Source organism: Lithobates pipiens, unplaced genomic scaffold, assembly GCF_037356315.1.
Source record: "Lithobates pipiens isolate NorthernLeopardFrog02 unplaced genomic scaffold, aLitPip1_a1.2 Scaffold_16, whole genome shotgun sequence".
Taxonomy (NCBI): Eukaryota; Metazoa; Chordata; class Amphibia; order Anura; family Ranidae; genus Lithobates; species Lithobates pipiens.
The window spans coordinates 42,677,507-42,701,547 of record NW_027507748.1 but is presented as its reverse complement, the minus strand read 5'-3'; the positions used below and the strand labels follow the sequence as shown (position 1 = coordinate 42,701,547).

Here is a 24,041-nt window from a genome sequence, read left to right as displayed (position 1 = left end):
TATGACTAGGGGTGCAACAGGTAAAAAACTCACGGATCGGAACGTTCCTCGGATCAGAGTCACGGATTGGATCATTTTTTTGGATCAGCAAATAATAATTGGATTTTCAAAAACCTGTGAAAATTCCACCACCATATAGTCCCCACTGTAATATCCACGTCATCTCCCCCACTGTAATATTGGCTGGGTACTGCTGGGTATTGCAGGGTATGGCTGGGTATTGCAGAGTATGGCTGGGTATGGCTGTGTATCTCAGAGTATGGCTGGGTATCGTCAGGGTATGGCTGGGTATCGGCAGGGTATGGCTGGGTATCGGCAGGGTATGGCTGGGTATCGGCAGAGTATGGCTGGGTATCGGCAGGGTATGGCTGGGTATCGGCAGGGTATGGCTGGGTATCGGCAGGGTATGGCTGGGTATCGGCAGGGTATGACTGGATATCTGCAGGGTATGGCTGGGTATCTGCAGGGTATGGCTGGGTATTTGCAGGGTATGGCTGGGTATTTGCAGGGTATGGCTGGGTATTGGCAGAGTTTGGCAAGGTATTGGCAGAGTTTGGCAAGGTATTGGCAGAGTATGGAGGGATGTCTGGGCATGGATGGATGTGACTGCAATTGTCACAGAGCAGCGCTGTGGGCACTACAGATGCAGCCCACAGCGCTGCTTCCATCCTATCTCTCCCCTCCACTGTACAGATCAGTACACAGTGGGGAGAGAGGAACCGGCGTCATGACATGACGGCGGTTTGTTTACAAGTGATCGCTCCATCATTTGACGGAACGATCCCGTGGTAAATGGCCGCCGGGTGTACCAAGATGGCCGCTGCTCTGGAGCTAGGCCGAAGCCACAGCCTCTCCTAAGGCCGAGGCAGCAGAGCGCATGGCGTGCTGATCCAAACAGGTTGACCCATTCGGATCATGGATCGGTGACGGTCCATTGCACCCCTACTTGTGACATCATTGCCCTAATATGGCCATTTGGCTTGGGCCTTCTACAACTTGTTTACTATGTGAATATAGTAAGGTAACCTCCCAATTAAATGTGATTTAAGAGACCATAAAGGGGTACCATCATCCAACAAACCATGAAGAATGACGGGGTGCAAGGAGATCATTCCCTCAAACGGAGTCTCTGAAGCGGGAAGGAGGAAGAAGGAAAAAAAAATTGACTATCTCGGTATCCTGGACAGGCAAGACTTCAGATAAAACAAGATTTTTTTTCTCCCTTGTTCCCCTTCCCCGCTTCAGAGACTCTGTTTGGAGAACTGTCACCCCATCATTCTTCATTGTTTACAATGGGATTTGGTGTTTTCCTCTATCCTCTGCTTCGTTTTATTGCTACTTAGTTCAGTCCTAGCTAGACTCCCTCCTAAAAAACAAAAAAACAAATTCAATGTACTGCGATCAGCTGAAATAAAATTTTGTTTTGGATTCAACTTCCGTGACTTTAGTGAAGAGTTAAGCTGCCTGTGGATGGTGCCGAGTCAGCAGGTGACCACAATATTTGGGCAGACCAGGTGTAAGGAGGTCTGTCAATGCCATTTAAAGCAGAACACGTGATTAACCACTTGCCTTACTGCGGCAGAACGGTACAGCTGGGCGAAACTATGCTATGTTACGTCACTTTTCCTTGTGGCCACTAGGGGCATGCGCTCTCCCGCTGCTCTCCCCTGGAGCCGATGCGAGTGTCCGGCGGTCACGATCACCGCCGGGCTCCCGCAATCGCTGCTGACACACTGAGAACGGGGATGTTTGTGTGTAAACACAGTTTCCGGTTCTCTGAGGGGAGAAGAGACCGATCGTGTGTTCATATAAAGTATGTCATCCCCCCTACACAGTCCCCTCCCTCCCTTCAGTTAGAACACATAGAGGGAACACAATTAACCCCTTGATCGCCCCCTAGTGTTAACCCCTTCCCTGGCAGTGACATTTATACAGTAATCAGTGCATTTTTATAGCACTAATCGCTGTATAAATGACAATGGTCCCAAAAATGTGTCAAAAGTGTCCAATTTGTCCGCCATAATGTCGCAGTCCCGATAAAAATTGCTGATCGCCGCCATTACTAGTAAAAAAAAAATAATAATAATAAAAATGCCATAACTCTATCCCCTATTTTGTAGACCCTATAAGTTTTGCGAAAACCAATCAATATACGCTTATTTCGTTTTTTTTTTTATTTTATTTTTAACAAAAATATTTAGAAGAATAAATATCGGCCTAAACTGATAAAAAAAAGTTATTTTATTCATTTTTTATTTATTATATATAATATTATTATTTATTATAGTAAAAAATGTGGGTTTTTTTTCAAAATTGTCGCTGTTTTTTTGTTTATAGCGCAAAAAATAAAAAACGCAGAGGCAATCAAATTCCACCAAAAGAAAGCTCTATTTATGGGAAAAAAAGGACGTCAATTTTGTTTGGGTGTAACGTCGCACGACCGCGCAATTGTCAGTTAAAGCGACGCAGTGCCGAATTCGCAAAAAAGTGCTCTGGTCAACAAGGGGGTAAAATCTTCCGGGGCTGAATCGGTTAATATAACATAATTAATGACCAGTATTGGATGGGGCTTAGAGCTTTGATTTGTAAGGAAAAGTTAGTACTGTGTGTACATATATATATATGTGTATGCGGGTGTGTGTATATAGATATATATGTGTCTGTGTGTATGTATGTATATATATATATATATATATATATATATATATATATGAGAGACCTAGAATAGGAAGGTTGGGTAGATTTCGGTAGAGGATTTCTTTAACTGAATCCACTCATAATATGTACTTTCCTTCCACAGTGCCATGCAAGGATTGGCCCCGGCATGTGAAGATCCTGCCCACCTCTTCTTCTACTGAAGGTCCCCTGGACTGTGGGGTCTATGCAATCAGGACAATCAACAGACTTGCATACCAACCAACCATGAGCTTCCTCTTTGACTCCATCCTTATGGTCATTTCTCAGGTGAGGCTCTGGAATAGGTTATTTAGAGTTTTTTTTTCTGTAGTCCTGTCCTAAGGGGACAACACTGCTCCTCCATAGATACAGTACAGTAAATGTTGTCACCCTAGGACAGGAGGTGCATAACCCCCTTTAGAGATGGGAATGAGGGACACCTATCAGTAAAAGTATGCAGGCATAGGACACACCCCTAGCCACGCCCCCTTAAAGGAGAATTGTACAAAAAAAAACAAGATTGGTTAAACCCACAAGTGCTTTTTTACCACTACTATTCCTTTATTTTGGATTTTACAGATGCAGCAATGTAGAAATCAGATGAAAGGTTTAGCGCTGGGAAACACTTTATGATAGATAAAAGGTGCATTTTATATACAACTATAGAGATCAGACCAAAATGAGGGATAAATGAGTAGTAAAAAGAGGGACAGAGGGATATTGCTCCAAATCAGGGACAGTCCCTCGAAATCAGGGACAGTTGGGAGGTATGGAAATGTGTTACTGGCAGGATCACCAGATGATAATAAAGGGGGGAAAAAAGAAAACAAATGCAGAAACCACATCTAAGGACTGGCAAGCTTCAATATATTATAATTTTTTTTTTTTCTTGTTTAACCACTTAAAGCGGAGCTCCACCCTAAAGTGGAACTTCCGCTCATTGGAACCCCCCCCCCCCCCCTCCGGTGCCACAATTGGCACCTTTCAGGGGGGTGCAGATACCTGCATAGTACAGGTATTTGCACCCACTTCCGGCATAGATAGCCGCAGATTCTGCGGGTATTTACGCCACTTCCTGCGAGTCCCCCGCACACTGCTGGGAAACACACGGATCCCAGAGACAGCGGGGACCATCCTTATTTTGCAGCGCGACTCGCGCATGCGCAGTAGGGAACTGGGAAGTGAAGCCGCAAGGTTTCCCTTCCTGATTCCCATACCGAAGATGGCGACGGCAGCACCCGAGATCGACATTGTGGTCGTGCTGGGCGGGTAAGTGTCCTTATTTTAAAAGTCAGCAGCTGCAGTATTTGTAGCTGCTGACTTTTAAAAACAAAAAACGGCGGAACTCCCGCTTTAAGGACCAAGCCTCTTTCTGAGATTTGTTGTTTACAAGTTAAAAACTTTTTTTTTTTTTTTCTAGAAAATTACTTAGAACCCCCAAACGTTATACAGGTTTTTTTCTAACGCCCTAGAAAATAAAATGACGGTCATTGATGTCACACCGTATTTGCACAGCGGTCATACAAGTGCACTTTTTTGGGAAAAAATACACTTTTTTTAATTCAAAAATAAGACAACAGTAAAGTTAGCCCAATTTTTTTTTTATATTGTGAAAGATAATGTTACACCGAGTAAATTGATACCCAACATGTCACGCAAACTTGAACCCGCTCATGGAATAGCGACAAACTGTTACCCATAAAAATCTCCATAGGGAACGTTTTAAAAAATTTCTACAGGTTGCATGTTTTGAGTTACAGAGGAGATCTAGGGCTAGAATTATTTATCTCACTCTACCGATCGTGGCGATGATACCTCACATGTGTGGTTTGAACACCATTTTCATATGCAGGCGCTACTCACTTATGCGTTCGCTTCTGCACGCAAGCTTTTGTTTTTCTTATTTATTTGACATTATTTTTTTTTTTTATTTTTTTTACGCTGTTCTTTAAAAGAAAAAGTGTCACTTTTATTCCTATTACAAGGAATGTAAACATCCCTTGTAATAGAAAAAAAAAAGCATGCCAGGACCTCTTAACTATATGAGATCTGGGGGTCAAAAAGACCTCAAATCTCATATTTACACATAGACACACTCCTAAACCTTGTGGACGGCCTTCCCAGAAGAGTTGAAGCTGTTATAGCTGCAAAGGGTGGGGCAACTCAATATTGAATCCTACGGACTAAGACTGAGATGCCATTAAAGTTCATGTGCGTGTAAAGGCAGGCGTCCCAATACTTTTGGTAATATAGTGTATATATTGTGCATTCACATCAGTCCCTAAGGTATGTATGTGAGTTCACACAACATCCACATACTGGGGCCAATTTAGACAGGAGCCAATTACCCTACCAGCATGTCTTTGAAGTGTTGGAGAAAACCCACACAGGGCGAACATGCAAACTCCATGCAGGTAGGTGTGATTGGGATTGGAACCGACGACCCCAGTGCTGACCACTGTGCCTCCCATGTACTATACCATATATACCATGTTTATGTGCAATTGGCCGCAGTCTGATGTTGCTCGTCATTTGAAAAAAAAGGAAAAAACAAAACAAAAAAACAGTCCCTGCCTATAGCCACACCCCACTGATACGCTTCGCCCTGATTGGACTTAGTAACTTTCCACAACTAATCCCAACCAGGGTGAAATGCGTCAGTGGTGCGGCTATGGTCACAGACTATTGGATTATGGGCCTAGCAATAAAAAAATTTTTTCTAAACGAGTGATGACATCAGAGCGCAGCCGTTCTTCTTTATACTCTCTGTAGCTTTCATGTTACTCCAACACCTTAACAGCCCCATGTTTATCTTTTTGTGTCCTCCCAGCTGCTGTTCTTCGGCTTTGGTTGGCTGTTTTTCATGCGGCAACTCTTCAAAGACTATGAGGTGAGTTCCTCCATAGAGAAATGTGTAGTGATCCTTGAAGAGGGTGAACTGGGGCCAATACTGGTCTACAGTTGACCTGCACTAGGAGAAGTAATAAAGTGTTACTAAACCCAGGACCCTGCATTCACTATATCTGGTCTCCCACAGTACACAGAGCATGGAAATGCTTCTAGTAAATATAAACTGCTATATACCTTTTCTCATCAGCTGTATATAGCAGCCTTGTGACTTCTATCAGTGTCTGGTTAAAACTTGTAGGAGGAGTTTTCATTCTCCTCTGACTGTCCTGTGAGGCTGCAGGACCCCTGACCCTCTGTCTGGACAGGGCTGATTGGCCCTGTGCTGATCACATGCACCCTCCCAGGAAAAGAAAAACTCTCTATCATTACACACCAAACTGAGCATGTGCAGAGTGCCTCCTAGGGCTCTGTACTATCAGGAGATGGATTGGGGACAGTAAAAGAAGGGGAAGATCAGAGAAGACAGAATCAAACATCCTTCTTACACACTTTGACTTTATTGCTATAGCCCAGTGGTCTCCAAACTGCAGCCGGGGGGGGGGGGGGGCAGATATGGCCCTTTGCTTGCTTTTAACTGGCCCTTGGGGCATTATTCCTCCCACTGTTGCTGACATAGTTTCTGCCACTGACACCAATGATGGGGCACTATTCCTCCCATTGATGCCAATGATGGTGCAGTATTCCTCCCATTGACACCAATGATGGCGCACTATTCCTCCCATTGACACCAATGATGGGGCACTATTCCTCCCATTGACACCAATGATGGGGCACTATTCCTCCCATTGACACCAATGATGGGGCACTATTCCTCCCATTGACACCAATGATGGGGCACTATTCCTCCCATTGACACCAATGATGGGGCACTATTCCTCCCATTGACACCAATGATGGCGCAGTATTCCTCCCATTGACACCAATGATGGGGCACTATTCCTCCCATTGACACCAATGATGGCGCAGTATTCCTCCCATTGACACCAATGATGGCACAGTATTCCTCCCATTGACACCAATGATGGCGCACTATTCCTCCCATTGACACCAATGATGCCGCACTATTCCTCCCATTGACACCAGTGATGGGGCACTATTCCTCCCATTGACACCAGTGATGGGGCACTATTCCTCCCATTGACACCAGTGATGGGGCACTATTCCTCCCATTGACACCAGTGATGGCGCACTATTCCTCCCATTGACACCAATGATGGCGCAGTATTCCTCCCATTGACACCAATGATGGCACAGTATTCCTCCCATTGACACCAATGATGGCGCACTATTCCTCCCATTGACACCAATGATGGGGCACTATTCCTCCCATTGACACCAATGATGCCGCACTATTCCTCCCATTGACACCAGTGATGGGGCACTATTCCTCCCATTGACACCAGTGATGGGGCACTATTCCTCCCATTGACACCAGTGATGGGGCACTATTCCTCCCATTGACACCAGTGATGGCGCACTATTCCTCCCATTGACACCAATGATGGCGCACTATTCCTCCCATTGACACCAATGATGCCGCACTATTCCTCCCATTGACACCAGTGATGGGGCACTATTCCTCCCATTGACACCAGTGATGGGGCACTATTCCTCCCATTGACACCAGTGATGGCGCACTATTCCTCCTATTGACACCAATGATGAAACCCTAATCTTCCAATTGATGCCAATGATTGGGCACTAATCCTGTCATTGACACCAACAATAAGGCACTATTCCTCCTGTTGACACTAATGATTGGGCGCTATCCCTTCCCCTAATACCAATCATGGGGAATTGTTTACTCCCACTGATGCCAGGACATTTTCTCCTCCCGCTGCCCACATTGCGCCCCCCCCCCTACATTTTGAAGACCAGTAAACTGGCCCTTTGTTTAGAAAGTTTGGAGACCCCTGCTATAGCTGATAAGCCCCCTATGTGATAGCATAGTGCAGGTAAAAGTTTATTTTTAAGGCTTGGTTCACACCTGTAGGTGCGGCTGAGTGTGATTGGAGATTCCAATCTCTCCACTATGGCCAAGACCAAAGAGCTGTCCGAGGATGTCGGGGACAAGATAGTAGACCTACACAAGGCTGGAATGGGCTATAAGACTATCGCCAAGCAGCTTGGTGAGAGGGGGACAACAGTAAAACCCAGTGGAGTTTCAATGATCATGAGAATATTGAGGAATCAGCCCAGAACTACACGGGAGAATCTTGTCAATGATCTGAAGGCAGCTGGGACCATAGTCACCAAGAAAACAATTGGTAACGCACTACGCCGCGAAGGACTGAAATGCTGCAGTGCCCACAAGGTCCCCCCTGCTCAAGAAAGCACATATACAGGCCGTCTGAAGAAAACTGGGTGAAAGTGTTGTGATCAGATGAGACCAAAATCGAGCTCTTTGGCATCAACTCAACTCGCCGTGTTTGGAGGAGGAGGAATGCTGCCTATGACCACAAGTACACCATCCCCACCGCCAAACAGGCAGGTGGAAACATTACACTTTGGGGGTGTTTTTTCTGCTAAGGGGACAGGACAACATCACCGCATCAAAGGGATGATGGACGGGGCCATGTATCGTCAAATCTTGGGTGAGAACTGCCATCCCTCAGCCAGGGCATTGAAAATGGGTCGTAGATGGGTATTCCAGCATGACAATGACCCAAAACTTACAGCCAAGGCAACAAAGGAGTGGTTTAAGAAGAAGCCCATTAAGATCCTGGAGTGCCCTAGCCAGTCTCCAGACCTTAAGCCCATAGAAAATATGTGGAGGGAGCTGAAGGTTTGAGCTACCAAAAGAGTCAGGCCTCGAGACCTTAAAGGGATTGTAAAGTGAATTTTTTTTTACATTTAAAATAACAAACATGTTATACTTACCTCCACTGTGCAGCTCCTTTTGCACAGAGTGGCCCCGAACCTGCTCTTCTGGGGTCCCTCGGCGGCTGTCTCTGCTTCCTCCCACAGATGCTTCTCACGTTCATGCGAGCTCCCTCGCATTGTGAGAAGCATCTGCGGACGCACTCCCATGATACAGCCGGCGGCTATAGCCGCTCGCTGTATCACACGGCCCCGCCCCCCGGCGCTCCGCGTCAGTGGATGTGATTGACAGCAGCGAGCCAATGGCTGCGCTGCTTTCCATCCATCCACTCCAGCCAATCAGCGGCCAGGCTGAACGGTGGAAAGGACATCGGGGGACGAGCGCAGGACTTTCGAGGGGTGAGGTAAGTAAAACGGGGGTACTGGGGGCGCAGGCAGTGTCAGATGTTTTTTCACCTTAATGCATAGAATGCATTAAGGTGAAAAAACATTTACCTTTACAACCCCTTTAATGACTTGGAGAGGATCTGCAGAGAGGAGTGGGACAAAATCCCTCCTAAGATGTGTGCAAACAGGAAACGTCTGACCTCTGTGATTGCCAATAAGGGCTTTGCCACCAAGTTCTAAGTCATGTTTTATGAAGGGGTCAAATACTTATTTCACTCATTAAAATGCAAATGAATTTATGACTTTTTTGAAATGCGTTTTTCTGGATATTTTTGTTGTTATTCTGTCTCTCACTGTTAAAATAAACCGACCATTAAAATTCTAGACTGATCATTTCTTTGTCAGTGGGCAAACCTACAAAATCAGCCGGGGATCAAATACTTTTTTCCCTCACTGTAGATAGATAGACAGATGGGCCCCCATGCTATATTGCTGTTGGTAAATCTAACAGTCGCACAGATTAAGTTTGTATTGTGTGTGACCAGCTATGCCATCTTTCTGCCCTGTCCTGCCTTAGGATAATCATAGAGGAAGCCTTCAGGGTGGAAACCATTATGCACAATCATGGCGGTGACCAATCGATTTCTGTTCTTTCTTTAGGTGCGGCAGTATGTCGTTCAAGTCGTCTTCTCTGTGACTTTCGCTTTCTCCTGCACTATGTTTGAACTGATTATTTTTGAGATCCTGGGACTGTTAAATAGCAGGTGAGTAAAAATCATCAACCTACAAAAGAATGCCCGGCCTGTTAGAGATTTATTTTTATGTTTTAGTGTATTGCTCCCGCAGTCTTATACCTGACTGATTCGCATGTCATTTTGGGTTTAGTAAAGTTTCACTAAAGCTAAATTCCAGGAATTCAGTCACTTTGTAAAAAGTGACGGCACACTAAGCCCTTGTACACGCGGTCGGACATTCCGCCAACAAAATCCGTCTGATTTTTTTCTGACGGATTTTGTCCGAAACTGGTGCTGCATACACACGGTCGGACAAAGTTGTCGGAAAATCCGATCGTTCGGAACGTGATGACGTTCGTTCGTTACGACAGGACTACATTGCGGCTAGTAGCCAATAGCTTTGGTGTGGTACTTTGATCTGAGCATGCGTGGCACTTTGTCTGATTGGAATTCTCTACAAACGATCGGACAATGTCCGATCGGATCATGTTGTCGGAAAATTTTGTAGCCCAGCTCTCAAACTTTGTCGGTCGGATATTCCGATGGAAACAGTCCGATGGAGCCCACACACGGTCGGATTATCCGACAACACGGTCCGATCAGACATTTTCCATCGGAACCTCCGACTGTGTGTACAAGGGCTAGGAGTTAAGTCCAACATGCATGACACCTCCTGGACATATTCCTATTATTTATATCTGACAGGTTTATTGTTTTGCTGGAGAGACACTTTTGGGATCTAAGAGGATAGAAGCACACAGAACAGCTTTGCGTGCCTGTCCCCTCTGCTATGCCTATTCACAGAAGCCTTTGTATTTTTTAAAAGTGTTCACATAATAAAAAGGCTTCTGTGATTGGGAAGGAGGAGGGGGAGGGGCGGGCATAGCAGCTGTAGCGACTACCGTTGAAGCTGCCAACAGTGTTAATTTTGTCAACTAAAAAGTTTTCATCAGCAGCATTTTTTTACGTGACGAAAATGAAAGAAAAGTACACCACATTTTTGTCCTCTGACGAAAACTATGATGAAAATCAATTCCATTTTGTTAACAAACGAAAACGAAACAATAGTGTGAGGCAGGGACATTTTACCTTTTCGGAACTTCTGGTTTCCTCGGAGCTCCTGCTTCCTCTGGATGGAGCCCGGCATTTGTAGATAGGAGACTGTCCACAGAAGGTTAGACTATCAATGTCTGTTATCTGCAGCGTGAAAGGGGATGTTCTACTAGGATGGCGGGGACTTGGCGGGGACTTTGCTGTGTCCTCTCACACACTGCCACACACTCCCAATTCATACTGATATATAGAGGACCCCTGAAGGAGACCGGCTTCTTGTCAATAGGCTTCACAGCTTGTCCACTACGGGAGAGCAGCACACTGTCTGATCTGTAGCAGGACTGCTGGTTGGAAGCTAAACAGTGGGGACCTTGAGTGGAGAGTGAACAAGTTTTGCTTTTTGATTGCTGGGTTGCATTTTTAGGTTCTTTTTGGGGCTTTTCCTTGTAGGACCGGCCTCGTTTTGAGATTTTGGTATTTACAAGTTTAAAAAAAAGTTGTTTTTTTTGCTAGAAAATTACTTAGAACCCCCAAACATTATTTATTGTTTTTTTTTCTAACACCCTAGAGAATAAAATGGCAGTTATTGCAATACTTTTTTTTTCACACCGTATTTGCACAGCGGTCTTACAGGCGCACTTTTTTGGAAAAAAATTCACTTTTTTGAATAAAAAAAATAAGACAACAGTAAAGTTAGCCCAATTTCTTTTTTTTATATTGTGAAAGATAATGTTAACTTTTACCCTTAAAAATCTCCATAGGCGACGTTTAAAAGATTCTGCAGGTTGCAGCTTTTGAGAATTGTTGCTCTCACTCTAATGATCGCGGCGATATCTCACACGTATCAGTTTGTAAATGGATAGAAAACTGGCTAAAAGACAGAATTCAGAGAGTAGTGGTTAATGATTCTTACTCTGAATGGTCTATGGTTATCAGTGGTGTAACCCTAGGTTCAGTGCTGGGACCCTTACTTGTTATTATCTTTATAAATGATATAGGATCTGGGATCAAAAGTAACATTTCTGTCTTTGCAGATGACACCAAGATATGCAGTGGAATAACCTCCTTACAGGATGTCTCCAATTTACAAGCCGACCTCAATGCTCTGTCTAATTGGGCGACTATGTGGCAGATGAGGTTTAATGTTGAGAAATGTAAAGTTATGGACTTGGGGGCTAAGAATATTCATGCATCATACATACTAGGGCAGGGCTCGACAAACCCCAGGCGCCAGGTCGCCAGTGCGACCAGAAATCGCGACCTGGCGCCTAAGCTGCCACCAGCCCACTCACTATCGATGCCCCAGACATGCAGCAGCATTAACACTGACTGCCGTCCTCCTCCCTCCTCCACACTCTGCAGCACCGCGCTGTGTGTGAAACTGACACGCAATGGAGAGAGGAGGATCTGTCAGCCTGATGTCGGGGTGGGCGGGACCCGGCCGGGGTGGGGGCGGGACCCAGCAAGCTATCAAACACCAGCCAATGGGATCTAGGTGGGCCGCTACGTGTATGTGGCCCGCCCCTTTTCTTAAGCAGTCCAATCGTTGGCTGGTGTTTGATAGCTGCTGAGTCCCGCCCACCCCGGCCGGGTCCCGCCCACCCCGACATCAGGCTGAAATCTGACATATCCACCTCTCTGTTACTTGTCAGTTTCACACGGCAGGGTCCCGCCAGCTCCTCTGTTACATTTCAGTAACAGAGTGCTCCGTGTGAAACCTGCCAGTGCCAATCAGTGCCACCTGCCACCAATCAGTGCCACCTGCTAGTGCCAACCAGTGCCACCTCCAATCAATACCACCTGCAACCAACCAGTGCCATCTGCCACCGCCAATCAGTGCCAGTGCCACCTGCCAGCGCCAACCAGTGCCGCCTGCCAGCGCCAGTGCCACCGCCAATCAGTGCCACCTGCTAGTGCCAACCAGTGCCACCGCCAATCAATACCACCTGCCACCACCAACCAGTGCCACCTGCCGCCAACCAGTGCCACCGCCAATCAGTGCCACCTGCCACCGCCAATCAGTGCCACCTGCCACCGCCAATCAGTGCCAGTGCCAACCAGTGCCACCTGCCAGTGCCAACCAGTGCCACCTGCCAGTGCCACCACCAATCAGTGCCACCTGCCAGCGGCAACCAGTGCCATCTGCCACCGCCAATCAGTGCCACCTGCCACCACAAATCAGTGCCACCTGCTAGTGCCAACCAGTGCCACCGCCAATCAATACCACCTGCAACCACCACCCAGTGCCACCTGCCACTACCCAGTGCCAATCAGTGCCACCTGCCAGTGCCACGTGCCACCGCCAATCAGTGCCACCTGCCACCGCCAATCAGTGCCACCTGCCACCGCCAACCAGTGCCACCTGCCAGTGCCAACCAGTGCCACCTGCCACCACCTACCAGTGCCACCACCAATCAGTGCCACCTGCCAATGCCAACCAGTGCCACTGCCAATCAGTGCCACCTGCCAGTGCCACCGCCAATCAGTGCCACCGCCAACTAATGCCACCTGCCAACAACTAGTGCCATCGCCAATCAGTGCCATCTGCCAGTGACAACTAGTGCCATCGCCAACCAGGGCCACCTGCCATCACCAACCAGGGCCACCTGCCAGTGCCAATAGTGCCACCTGCCAGTGCCAATAGTGCCACCTGCCAGTGCCAATAGTGCCACCTGCCAGTGCCAATAGTGCCACTTGCCAGTTTCAAACCAGTGTCACCTGCCAGTTCCAACTAGTGTCACCTGCCAGTTCCAACTAGTGTCACCTGCCAATGCCAACTAGTGTCACCTGCCAATGCCATCTGAGAGTTCCACGTGCCTTCCAGTGGCAACCAGTGCCACCTGCCAGTGCCAGCCAGTTCCATCTGTTGCCAGCCTTACTCTTTCTGGTCAGCCCATACCTCTGATGTAACAGCGTTTCAATGGAGTTATTGACTGGGTGCTCCATTGTGAGTTAGGGATAGGGGGTGAAAATCAGTGGCCTTACCCCGGGAGCTGAAAAAAAAACTGGCTCCTAACTTTTTTAACTGGCTCCTAAATTCAAAGCAAATTTGTCAACCCCTGTACTAGGGGGTGTACAACTGGGGGGAACCATAGTGGAGAAGGATCTGGGGGTTTTGGTAGATCATAAGCTCAATAATAGCATGCATTGCCAAGCTGCGGTTTCCAAATCGAGAAAAGTCCTTTCCTGTATTAAGAGAGGTATGGACTCCAGAGAGATTGATATCATTTTGCCCCCCCTGTTCAAATCATTAGTAAGACCTCATCTGGAGTATGCAGTTCAGTTTTGGGCACCAGTTCTCAAAAAGGATATCGGTGAACTGGAGAAAGTACAGAGAAGAGCAACCAAACTGATAAGAGGCATGGAGGAACTCAGCTATGAGGAAAGATTAGAGGAACTGAATTTATTCTCTCTTGATAAGAGGAGATTAACCACTTGCTTACTGGGCACTTAAACCCCCCTCAGTCCCAGACCAATTTTCAGCTTTCAGCGCTGATGCACTTTGAATGACAATTGCGCGGGCATACAACACTGTACCCAAATGAAATTTTTATCATTTTTTTCCCACAAATAGAGCTTTCTTTTGGTGGTATTTAGTTACAGCTGGGAGTTTTATTTTTTGCTAAACAAACAAAAAAAGATGCAAAAAAAAAAAAAAAATCACGTTTAATAGTTTGTTATAAAATTTTGCAAACAGGTCATTTTTCTCCTTCATTGAAGTGCGCTGATGAGGCGGCACTGATCGGCTGCACTGGTGGGCACTGATCGGCTGCACTGGTGGGCACTGATCGGCTGCACTGGTGGGCACTGATCGGCTGCACTGGTGGGCACTGATCGGCTGCACTGGTGGGCACTGATAGGCATAGTTAAGGCGGCACTAATAGGCACAGATAAGCCGGCACCGATGGGCACAGATAAGGCGGCACTGATGGGCAAAGATGGGCACAGATAAGATGGCACGGATGGGTGGCACGGATGGGTGGCACGGATGGGTGGCACGGATGGGCACTGATAGGTACCACTGATAGATGGGACTGATGGGCACTGATAGGTGGCACTGATAGGTGGCTCTGATAGGTGGCACTGCTGGGCACTGATGGGCGGCACTGCTGGGCACTGATGGGCACTGGTAGATGACACTGATGGGCACGGATATGTGGCACTGGGGTGCAGCACCTTTGTTAAGGCAGATTGTGGGCACTGCTGGGTGGCACTGTGGGCACTGCTGGGTGGCACTGACGGGGGGCACTTATTTTTTAATTATGTTTAGTTATGAGGGTGCAGGTGGGCACTGGCAGGGGGCAGGTGGGCACTGGCAGGGCTGGCCGTGATCGGGACTGATGTCCCGATCACGGGCGCCGGTGATCGGCTTTTTTTTTCTCCTCGCGCTGTCAGCGTGAGGAGGAATAATAGCCGATTACCGGCTCCATTATATCACATGATCAGCTGTCATTGGCTGACAGCTGATCACGTGATAAGGGGTCGGGATCGACCCCTTGCACGGATCAGTGATCAGGCGAGTCTCATAGACTCGCCGATCACAGAGCGCGCCGCGCGCACCCCTCAGGGGGCACGCAGGCCGCTTGTGCACGGGACGACGTTAATAGACGTAGTCCCGGCAAAGGAGATCCACGCTGTAGCCGTCATTCGGCTATAGCGTGGGTCTCAAGTGGTTAAGGGGGGATATGATCACCATGTACAAATATATAAGGGGTCCATATAGGGAACTTGGTGTCAAGTTATTCACTTTACAGTCAACAAAGAGGACAAGGGGGCACTCTTTACATCTAGAGGAGAAGAGATTTTATCTCCAAATACGGAAAGGGTTCTTCACAGTAAGAGCTGTGAAAATGTGGAATGGACTCCCTGCAGAGGTGGTTATGGCCAGCTCAGTGGATTGCTTTAAGAAAGGCCTGGATTATTTCCTAAGTGTACATAATATACAAAATAGGGGAAAGTTTATGGCATTTTTACTAGTAATGGTGGCGATCAACGATTTTTATTGTGACTGCAACATTATGGTGGACACATCGGACATTTTTGGGACCATTGTCATTTATACAGCAATTACTGCTATACAAATGCACTGATTCCTGTGTAAATGACACTGGCAGTGAAGGGGTTAACCAGGGGGTGGCAGTGTAGGGGTTAAGTGTTCCTAGGGGTGTGTTACTAACTTTGGGGGGCTGGGTTTTGTGTTATTGAACACTGATCTCTGCTCCAATCACTAGGCAGAACGGGGAGATGCTGTTTACAACGGCATCTCCCCGTTCAGCCTCCCCGTGAGACGATCGCAGGTATCCCCGCGGCGATGGAGTCCGCGGGACTCGCCACTGGACTCACGGGGGTCCCGACCAGCACGCAAGCGCACTGCCGGCGGCGCGCACGCGATGGAAGGGTGGCATATGAAAATGGACGTACCTGTATGCCAATTTGCCTGCCCGTACCATTCTGCCGACCTACATCGGCGTGCGACGGTCGGGAACCGGTTAAATAACAAACATGTCATACTTACCTCCACTGTGCAGCTTGTTTTGCACAGAGTGGCCCCAAACATCCATTTCTGGGGTCCCTCGGCGGCTCCTCCCCGCATTAGATAACCCCGTTGAAGATGCCCTCTCCGAGGGGGGGGGTTACCTTGCGGGCGCGCTCCCGAGTCCAGAATTCGGCATCCATAAAAGGCCGAATGCAGGATTAGGCCCCGGTGCTTGCGTCATTGGATTTTATTGACAGCCAACGGCTGCGCCGCTATCATTCTGTCCAATCAGGAGCCAGGAACCAGTGGAGAGAGGGATGGCGGGGACCATCTTTAGATTGATTTTTACTCCAAAAGCATTTTATTAAAATAAATGTAATAAAAAAAAAAAAAAAAATCTGATTTCTTTTTTCTTTTTTTTTAAATCATTGATTTATATCCACCCCGATTATTGATCTTAGTCCTGCATTATTTATAAGCTTATTACTTAATGTGTAGCAGGGAGAGCATGTCTATGGATCGGAGTGTTTTTATTAACTTATTATTAATGATTGTGTTCCAGCTCCAGATACTTCCACTGGAAGCTCAATCTCTGTGTGATCCTATTGGTCCTGGTCTTTGTGGTCCCATTTTACATTGGCTACTTTGTGGTGAGCAATATTCGACTGTGTGAGTACAAAGCTACTAAATGCCCTAAATTCATAGAGATGATATAAATGATGACCGTATGATAAGAGTGTTCTTATTTACAGTATCTTAAGGCCTCGCACACACGGACACTTATACAGTGGCTTTTTTTAGCCTTTTTTGCAGCTTAAAAGCGCCACTCCACGTTATTCGATGGCTTCATACATATCATGGCGTTTTTAAGCTCCAAAAAAAAACCCCCCCAGGACCAGCGTGTTCTGAGGCTCCAGCGCTAGAGCTGTAAAAATGCCAGACGTCAGTAAAAGTTTTTAAATGCAATTTTAACAAGGCTTAACGCTGTGTACATGGCGTTAAACCTTGTCCGGCGTTTCTCTATGGGATCCCATTGATTTGAATAGAAGTTGCACCAGAAGTCGGATCAAGATGATCCGACTTGCGGTGCCACTTGTGTGCTGAGAATCTTGAAGGGGCACCCCACCAAAATGTAAACATTTTTTTGCGTGAGCTTCCCCCACCCAAAAAATTGATCCATACCAGTCCCTTATCCGAGCATGCAACCTAACAGGTCAGAAAATGGGGGACGAGCAAGCTCCCCCCCCGAGCCATACCAGGCCACATGCCCTCAACATGGGGTGTGGTGCAGGGGGGCTCTGCAACCCCCCCCCCCCCCCACTCCAAAGCACCTTGTCCCCATGTTGATGAGGACAAGGGCCTCCACCTGACAACCCTTGCTGTTGGTTGTCTGGGTCTCCGGGCGGGGGCTTATCGGCATGGGGCGGGGCCACCCAATGACATAATTTGGAGGCCACACCCTGTGTGATGTCACCGCCCGGATGATAGGGCACTGACGTCACAAGGGGCGTGGACTCCGAAATACGTCATCGGGTGGCCCCCCCATGCCAATATAAGTCATTGCACATGGCGGACCCAGCATTACACCGGGAGATCACATTGAGTCAACATCGGAAGAAGAGCGGTGGGAGAAGACCCAGCAAAAGAGAAAGAAGACAGCACAGAGAAGAGAAGAACCAGATAGGGGAGAAGGACCGGAAGAGGGAGAAGAGCCGGAGCTGCCTTAAAAAAAAACGTTAAAAACCTGTGTAGTGTGTTTATTTTTGACACTTTTTTTAGGTGAATGAGTAGGGGCACGATGTACCCCATACTCATTCACCTAGGGTGGGGGGCCAGAATCGAGTGGCCCACTTGTTATAGGGGGCTTCCAGATTCCGATAATCCCCCGCCCACAGACCCCGACAACCAATGGCAAGGGTTGTCGGGAAGAGGCCCTTGTCCTTATTAACATGGGGACAAGGTGCTTTGGGGTGAGGGGCGCAGAGCCCCCCTTCCCTAAAGCACACCCCCCATGTTGAGGGCATGTGACCTGGTATGGTCCAGGAGGATTGGGGCGCTCGCTCTTTACCCCCCCCTTTCCTGACCTGCTGGGCTGTGTGCTCGGATAAGGGTCTGGTATGGATCTCAGGGGGGGCCCCACTCCATTTTCTTGGTGAGGGGGGTTCCCCTTAAGGATCTGGTATCGTCTTGGGGGGGGGGGAACCTCACGCAGAATTTTTTTTTACATTTTGGTGGGTTCCTCTTCAAGATTCTCAGCACACAAGTCGCATTGCAAGTCAGATAATCTTGATCTGACTTCTGGTGCGACTTCTATTCAAATCAGTGGGCTCCCACAGGGAACCATTGATTTTGAATAGGGGCAGAGAAACGCAGCTGAAAGCTAGCGCGGCTAAACGAGCATTGACACCAATGCAAAACGCGGATAAAATCGAATTTTTAACGTCGTTTTTTTTCCCCTGGCATCAGTACTAGCTTTACAGCTTGTTTTTTTTTTTTAAACATCCGTGTATATGAGGCCTAAGGAAGAAATTGTAATAAGTAAATGATTTTTATGAAAAATTGATTACAGAGCTATAAAGAAGTGGATGTGTGAGAACAAGAATATCATTTTGTGTCACGTTATTGCTTCTTAAAATTCATTATTAAACCAATAATGAATTTTAAGAAGCAATAACGTGACACAAAATGATATTCTTGTTCTCACACATCCACTTCTTTATAGCTCTGTATGGTATGCAAATGGTAGCAAATATAAATTTTATATTACTTTTATACTACTTTTACATAAGCAGCGTTTTCATTAAGTAGATGAATAAGAATGAAAAGATGAATAGGATATAAGATGCTGGTAGGTTAGTTGCCTCAGTTGACTGTGCACGAGATAGCTGCTTCAAAACACCCTGACTCTCCAGGGAAAAAATACTATAGAAATACAAAATAAAATGTAAAAATAAAAAGAAATACAATTTCTAATTGCCGGTGTTGTACTTTATTGTACTTTATTACATAAGATTTGTCTGAAATCTGCAGGTGGGTTTAGGTGGAGGGTTTGAAATGTTTTTTTGATTATTTTTCTGTTTTATTCTTGTTTTAATTAGAGCCATTTTGTGTAATATGTTGAGTGTCCGCAGTGAACCTCTTCTCTCTCCTTCTCTGCAGTGCATCGGCAGAGGTTACTCTTCGCCTGTGTCGTGTGGTTGACGTTTATGTACTTCTTCTGGAAACTGGGGGACCCCTTCCCCATTCTCAGCCCAAAGCACGGTATATATTTATATATTTTATGTCCTTACTAATTATATTCAGTAAAAATATACATATACAGTATCTCACAAAAGTGAGTACACCCCTCACATTTTTATAAATATTTTATTTTATCTGTTCATGTGACAACACTGAAGAAATGGCACTTGTCTACAATGTAAAGTAGTGAGTGTACAGCTTGTATAACGGTGTAAATTTACTGTCCTCTCAAAATAACTCAACACACAGCCATTAATGTCTAAACCGCTGGCAACAAAAGTGAGTACACCCCTAAGTGAAAATGTCCAAATTGGGCCCAAAGTGTCAATATTTTGTGTGGCCACCATTATTTTCCAGCACTGCCTTGGGCATGGAGTTCACCAGAGCTTCACAGGTTGCCACTGGAGTCCTCTTTAACTCCTCCATGACCACATCATGGAGCTGGAGGATGTTGGAGACCTTGCGCTCCTCCACCTCCCGTTTGAGGATGCCCCACAGATGCTCAATAGGGTTTAGGTCTGGAGACATGCTTGGCCAGTCCATCACCTTTACCCTCAGCTTCTTTAGCAAGGCAGTGGTCGTCTTGGAGGTGTGTTTGGGGTTGTTATCATGTTGGAATTCTGCCCTGCGGCCCAGTCTCTGAAGGGAGGGGATCATGCTCTGCTTCAGTATGTCACAGTACATGTTGGCATTCATGGTTCCCTCAATGATCTGTAGCTCCCCAGTGCCGGCAGCACTCATGCAGCCCCAGACCATGACACTCCCACCACCATGCTTGACTGTAGACAAGACACACTTGTCTTTGTACTCCTCACCTGGTTGCCGCCACACACGCTTGTCGCCATCTGAACCAAAGAAGTTTATCTTGGTCCCATCAGACCACAGGACATGGTTCCTGTAATCCATGTCCTTAGTCTGCTTGTCTTCAGCAAACTGTTTGTGGGCTTTCTTGTGCCTCATCTTTAGAAGAGGCTTCCTTCTGGGATGACAGCCATACAGACCAATTTGATGCAGTGTGCGGCGTATGGTCTGAGCACTGACAGACTGACCCCCCACCCCTTCAACCTCTGAAGCAATGCTGGCAGCACTCATACATCTATTTCCCAAAGACAACCTCTGGATATGATGCTGAGCACGTGCTCTCAACTTCTTTGGTCGACCATGACGAGGCCTGTTCTGAGGGGAACCTGCCCTATTAAACCGTTGTATGGTCTTGGCCACCATGCTGCAGCTTAGTTTCAGGGTCTTGGCAATCTTCTTATAGCCTAGGCCATCTTTATGTATAGCAACAATTCTTTTTTTCACATCCTCAGGGAGTTCTTTGCCATGAAGTGCCATGTTGAACTTTGCAGTGACCAGTATGAGAGAGTGAGAGCGATAACACCAAACTCAACACACCTGCTCCCCAATCACACCCGAGACCTTGTAACACTAACGAGTCACATGACACCGGGGAGAGAAAGTGGCTACTCACTTTCTTTATCGTACATCATGGGACACAGAGCCTTGAGTAATTACTTAAAGGGTTATAGGTCACCTTCAGGTGATGGACACTGGTTATACCCAATCCAGGAAGTTCACTCCCTATATAATCCCCCCTCCTTCCAGGACCATATCTGTTTTTTCACCAGTGTCTAAGGTATTGGTCACGAGTGAAGATGTGATCTGAGGAGCTCCACTGGAGGGATCCATGCTGGATTTAAATAGCCTCCATAAAGACCAGATCCATCCAAAGTGCCTCTAAGGCCTAAAAGGATGGTACCCGGGGCCTCGTATCCAAAGCACAAGGTTTTGCCTGTAACGCATCTCTTTATAGGGCTGGCCCCTTGGAACCCAGGGCTTTGGTCTTGCTACATTACCTAGCTTTCCTGGTGGGGTGCTTTACAGGTCCACGGGAGTTGGAACCCCGATATCTAGGGACCCGTGCCTTGAAGGTTTGCTAAATTCAGCCCGCCGTGATGGGTGAAGGTTGGTTTGTCTGTTAATTCAGCAAATCCTGCAACGGGGATAAGGTAAGGGAAGAAATGTAGGTATTAAAAACACCTATGTATTTCTTCCATTAGGGAAAAAGTGTTGTCATGCCTTAAATCTCCAGTAGAGGGAGTCTATGCACATACCTTACTCTGTTGTCTTCACTGTAAAGCTTGGTCTGTGTCTGGTTGCAGCAGAGTGTGCAGGGAGATTTTTTCAAGGTAAAAGAAATCTGCTAAATGTTTTCTTTCTCCCCCCTGAAGGGACCAGGGGGTTAGTGGGACATCAGTGCTGTACCCCCTTTACATTACCCCTCCTGTGCCATGGAGGGGGTGCGGAGGTCCCGCTAATACCGCTAAATTTATTACTGTTGGCTGATTTTGCTGTTGTTTGTGCCTGCTGCTGGACGGGTCTCTGCCTCCCAGCCCCCCTCGTGTTGGGTCTGTGGACCCGAAAAACGCTGCGCACAAGCACGGGAACATTTTAAATATAAAAAGGGGGCAGAATTTATTTTTTCTCGGAGGGTGCGGAGCCTAAGCGCGGAGCGGTGAACGTCCATGAGGACGTACGGCAGGCTAAAACGGATAAAGCTACAGAGACTGTGACAGTCTCTCCTCGGCTGATGAGGAAGAAACAAGCAGCCTGCAACACAAGAGCTGTGGGACACGTATGGGTTGCAAACTGCCATTCCTGATACAGGAAGGACACCTTTTTCCCAGCACTAGCCTGAACTTTATAGCGGGTTTAAATGCCATGACTATTTTCGGCGATTAAGTGCAATTTGTATAGTGCCTCTGTTTTTGTACTTAGGACTATGCCTACCAAAAAAGACACCACAAAAAAGTAAAGGTTTCACCCCAGGCGTTAGGATCTAGAGTCGCATTTCCGCGCTGTCATCCTCGCCTGAATTACCAGTTATGGCAAGCCAGGGTGAGCCATTGGAACAAGATGGTGCAACTGCTTCTCACATCTCAACCCCTGTATACGTGACTGAAGATGTAATTTCCTCCTCCCTGCAGGGTCTGGAAGGAAGATTAGCGGATTTAATCGCATACTCCATTGAAATGGATAGGAAGCATGCTACATCCCCCCCCCCCACACTTCAGAACCTTTGCAAGGGGAAAAGTGGGCTCAGGATGCTAATACAAACTCTTACGGAGATGGTTCGTTCCACTTTCATGCTGCCTCTAATGCAGTCTCCTGAAAGCTTGGTTTCTTCCTTGGGTTCCGTTCCGTAAAACCTTCTCAGCCTCTGCATGCGTTTCCTGTCCATGCATTACTAGAACAGCTTATTTCTGCTGAATGGGAACACCCGAATAAGCATTTTCTCCCTCCTAAGAGATTTTTAATTCTCTATCCCCTGGAGGAGAAATTCTCCAAAAAATGGAAAGTACCAGCAATTGACGCTGCGATTTCTAGTGTGAATAAAGGCCTAACTTGTCCTGTAGACCAGGGGTCTTCAACCCCCGGGCCCACTACCGGGCTGTGGCCCTTCTGCAGCTGGGCCGTGGGTGCAGGCAGCCAGCAAGAGACATATTCGGTTGCCGGCATGAAAGAGCTGGGTGGATAGAAGAAGTGAGTGGGCGGAAAAGCAGAGATGATATCATCTCTCTCTGCCCCCCAAATCACCGATCTTCCGCCCTCACAGCCAGTGTTCTATCTCAGTGTCATCTCTCACTGCCCGCCCTGCATCACCATTCTCCTGTGGCTTCTGGCTGTGAGAAAACTAAGATTGCTTGTTCAGCGCGCAGATTCACCCCTCCCAGGACAGCTAATCAGGAATGGCCGAGTGCCAGAGAGTGACAGCCGAAAGCAGTCCCAGACCCTCCCTCTGCCAGGTGAGACCCGCTGTAGCATGAGGAGGAAGACACCCTGCTACATCCAGAGGGGCAATCCCACTGAGATGTGACAGGTGAGCTGTGTGTGGGAGTACATGTAGAGGGTGCTGGGACTTATAGTTCACCCCCTCAGCTGTCTGCCTGACATACCACAAGGGCACTCCACTCACTCCGCATCTGGTGACAGGCAACGTGACAGGTGGCGTGGCAAGGGACATTCCGCATCTGGTGGCAGGCAGCATAGCAGGTGATGTGGCAAGAGACATTCCACATCTGGTGGCAGGCAGCATAGCAGGTGATGTGGCAAGTGACATTTCACATCTGATGACAGGCAAAGTGACAATCCACATCTTGTGGCAGACAGCATGGCAGGTGATGCGGCAAGTGACATTCCGCATCTGGTGACAGGCAGCGTGGCAAGTGACATTCCGCATCTGGTGGCAGGCAACGCGCTCAGGGCTCCCACTGATTCTACATTATGGTGAGTTGAACTATTTCATTTATTACCACAATGTAATAATAGAAATAATGCGCTTCAATCACCCTGACACCATATCAAGCATGGTGCCGTGATGATTGAAGCGCTAATACCAGCCATTGCCCACAAAAAATCGTGACGCCCTTCAATAACCTGGCTTTTTTCCCTGCACCAGGTGCTTCCGCCTCTAGGCAGTGGCGACAGCCTCCGCCGCCAGTAGGCAAAAAGGAAGTTCTGGACAGCCGCACTCTGGAATATAGCCTTTATTAGTAAAAAGTCTAAGCCCTTGTACACACGGTCGGAAATTCCGACAGGAAATGTCCGATCGGACAGTGTTGTCGGATAATCCGACCGTGTGTGGGCTCCATCAGACTTTTTCCGTCGGAATGTCCGACCAACAAAGTTTGAGAGCTGGATATAAAATTTTCTGACAACATGATCCGATCGGGCTTTGTCCG

General features: G+C 47.3%; 1 protein-coding gene across 1 annotated transcript in view; it reads left to right on the top strand.

The window, feature by feature from the left end:
* GPR89B (G protein-coupled receptor 89B) overlaps positions 1–24,041 on the top strand; it is a 106,530-nt gene that overhangs the window by 1,663 nt on the left and 80,826 nt on the right. Inside the window, exons 2-6 of the mRNA XM_077479789.1 lie at positions 2,801–2,964; positions 5,507–5,566; positions 9,454–9,557; positions 16,619–16,725; positions 19,216–19,317. Coding sequence (XP_077335915.1) covers positions 2,923–2,964; positions 5,507–5,566; positions 9,454–9,557; positions 16,619–16,725; positions 19,216–19,317 — 415 coding nt within the window. The 5' untranslated portion in view covers positions 2,801–2,922. The remainder of the gene's footprint in view (positions 1–2,800; positions 2,965–5,506; positions 5,567–9,453; positions 9,558–16,618; positions 16,726–19,215; positions 19,318–24,041) is intronic.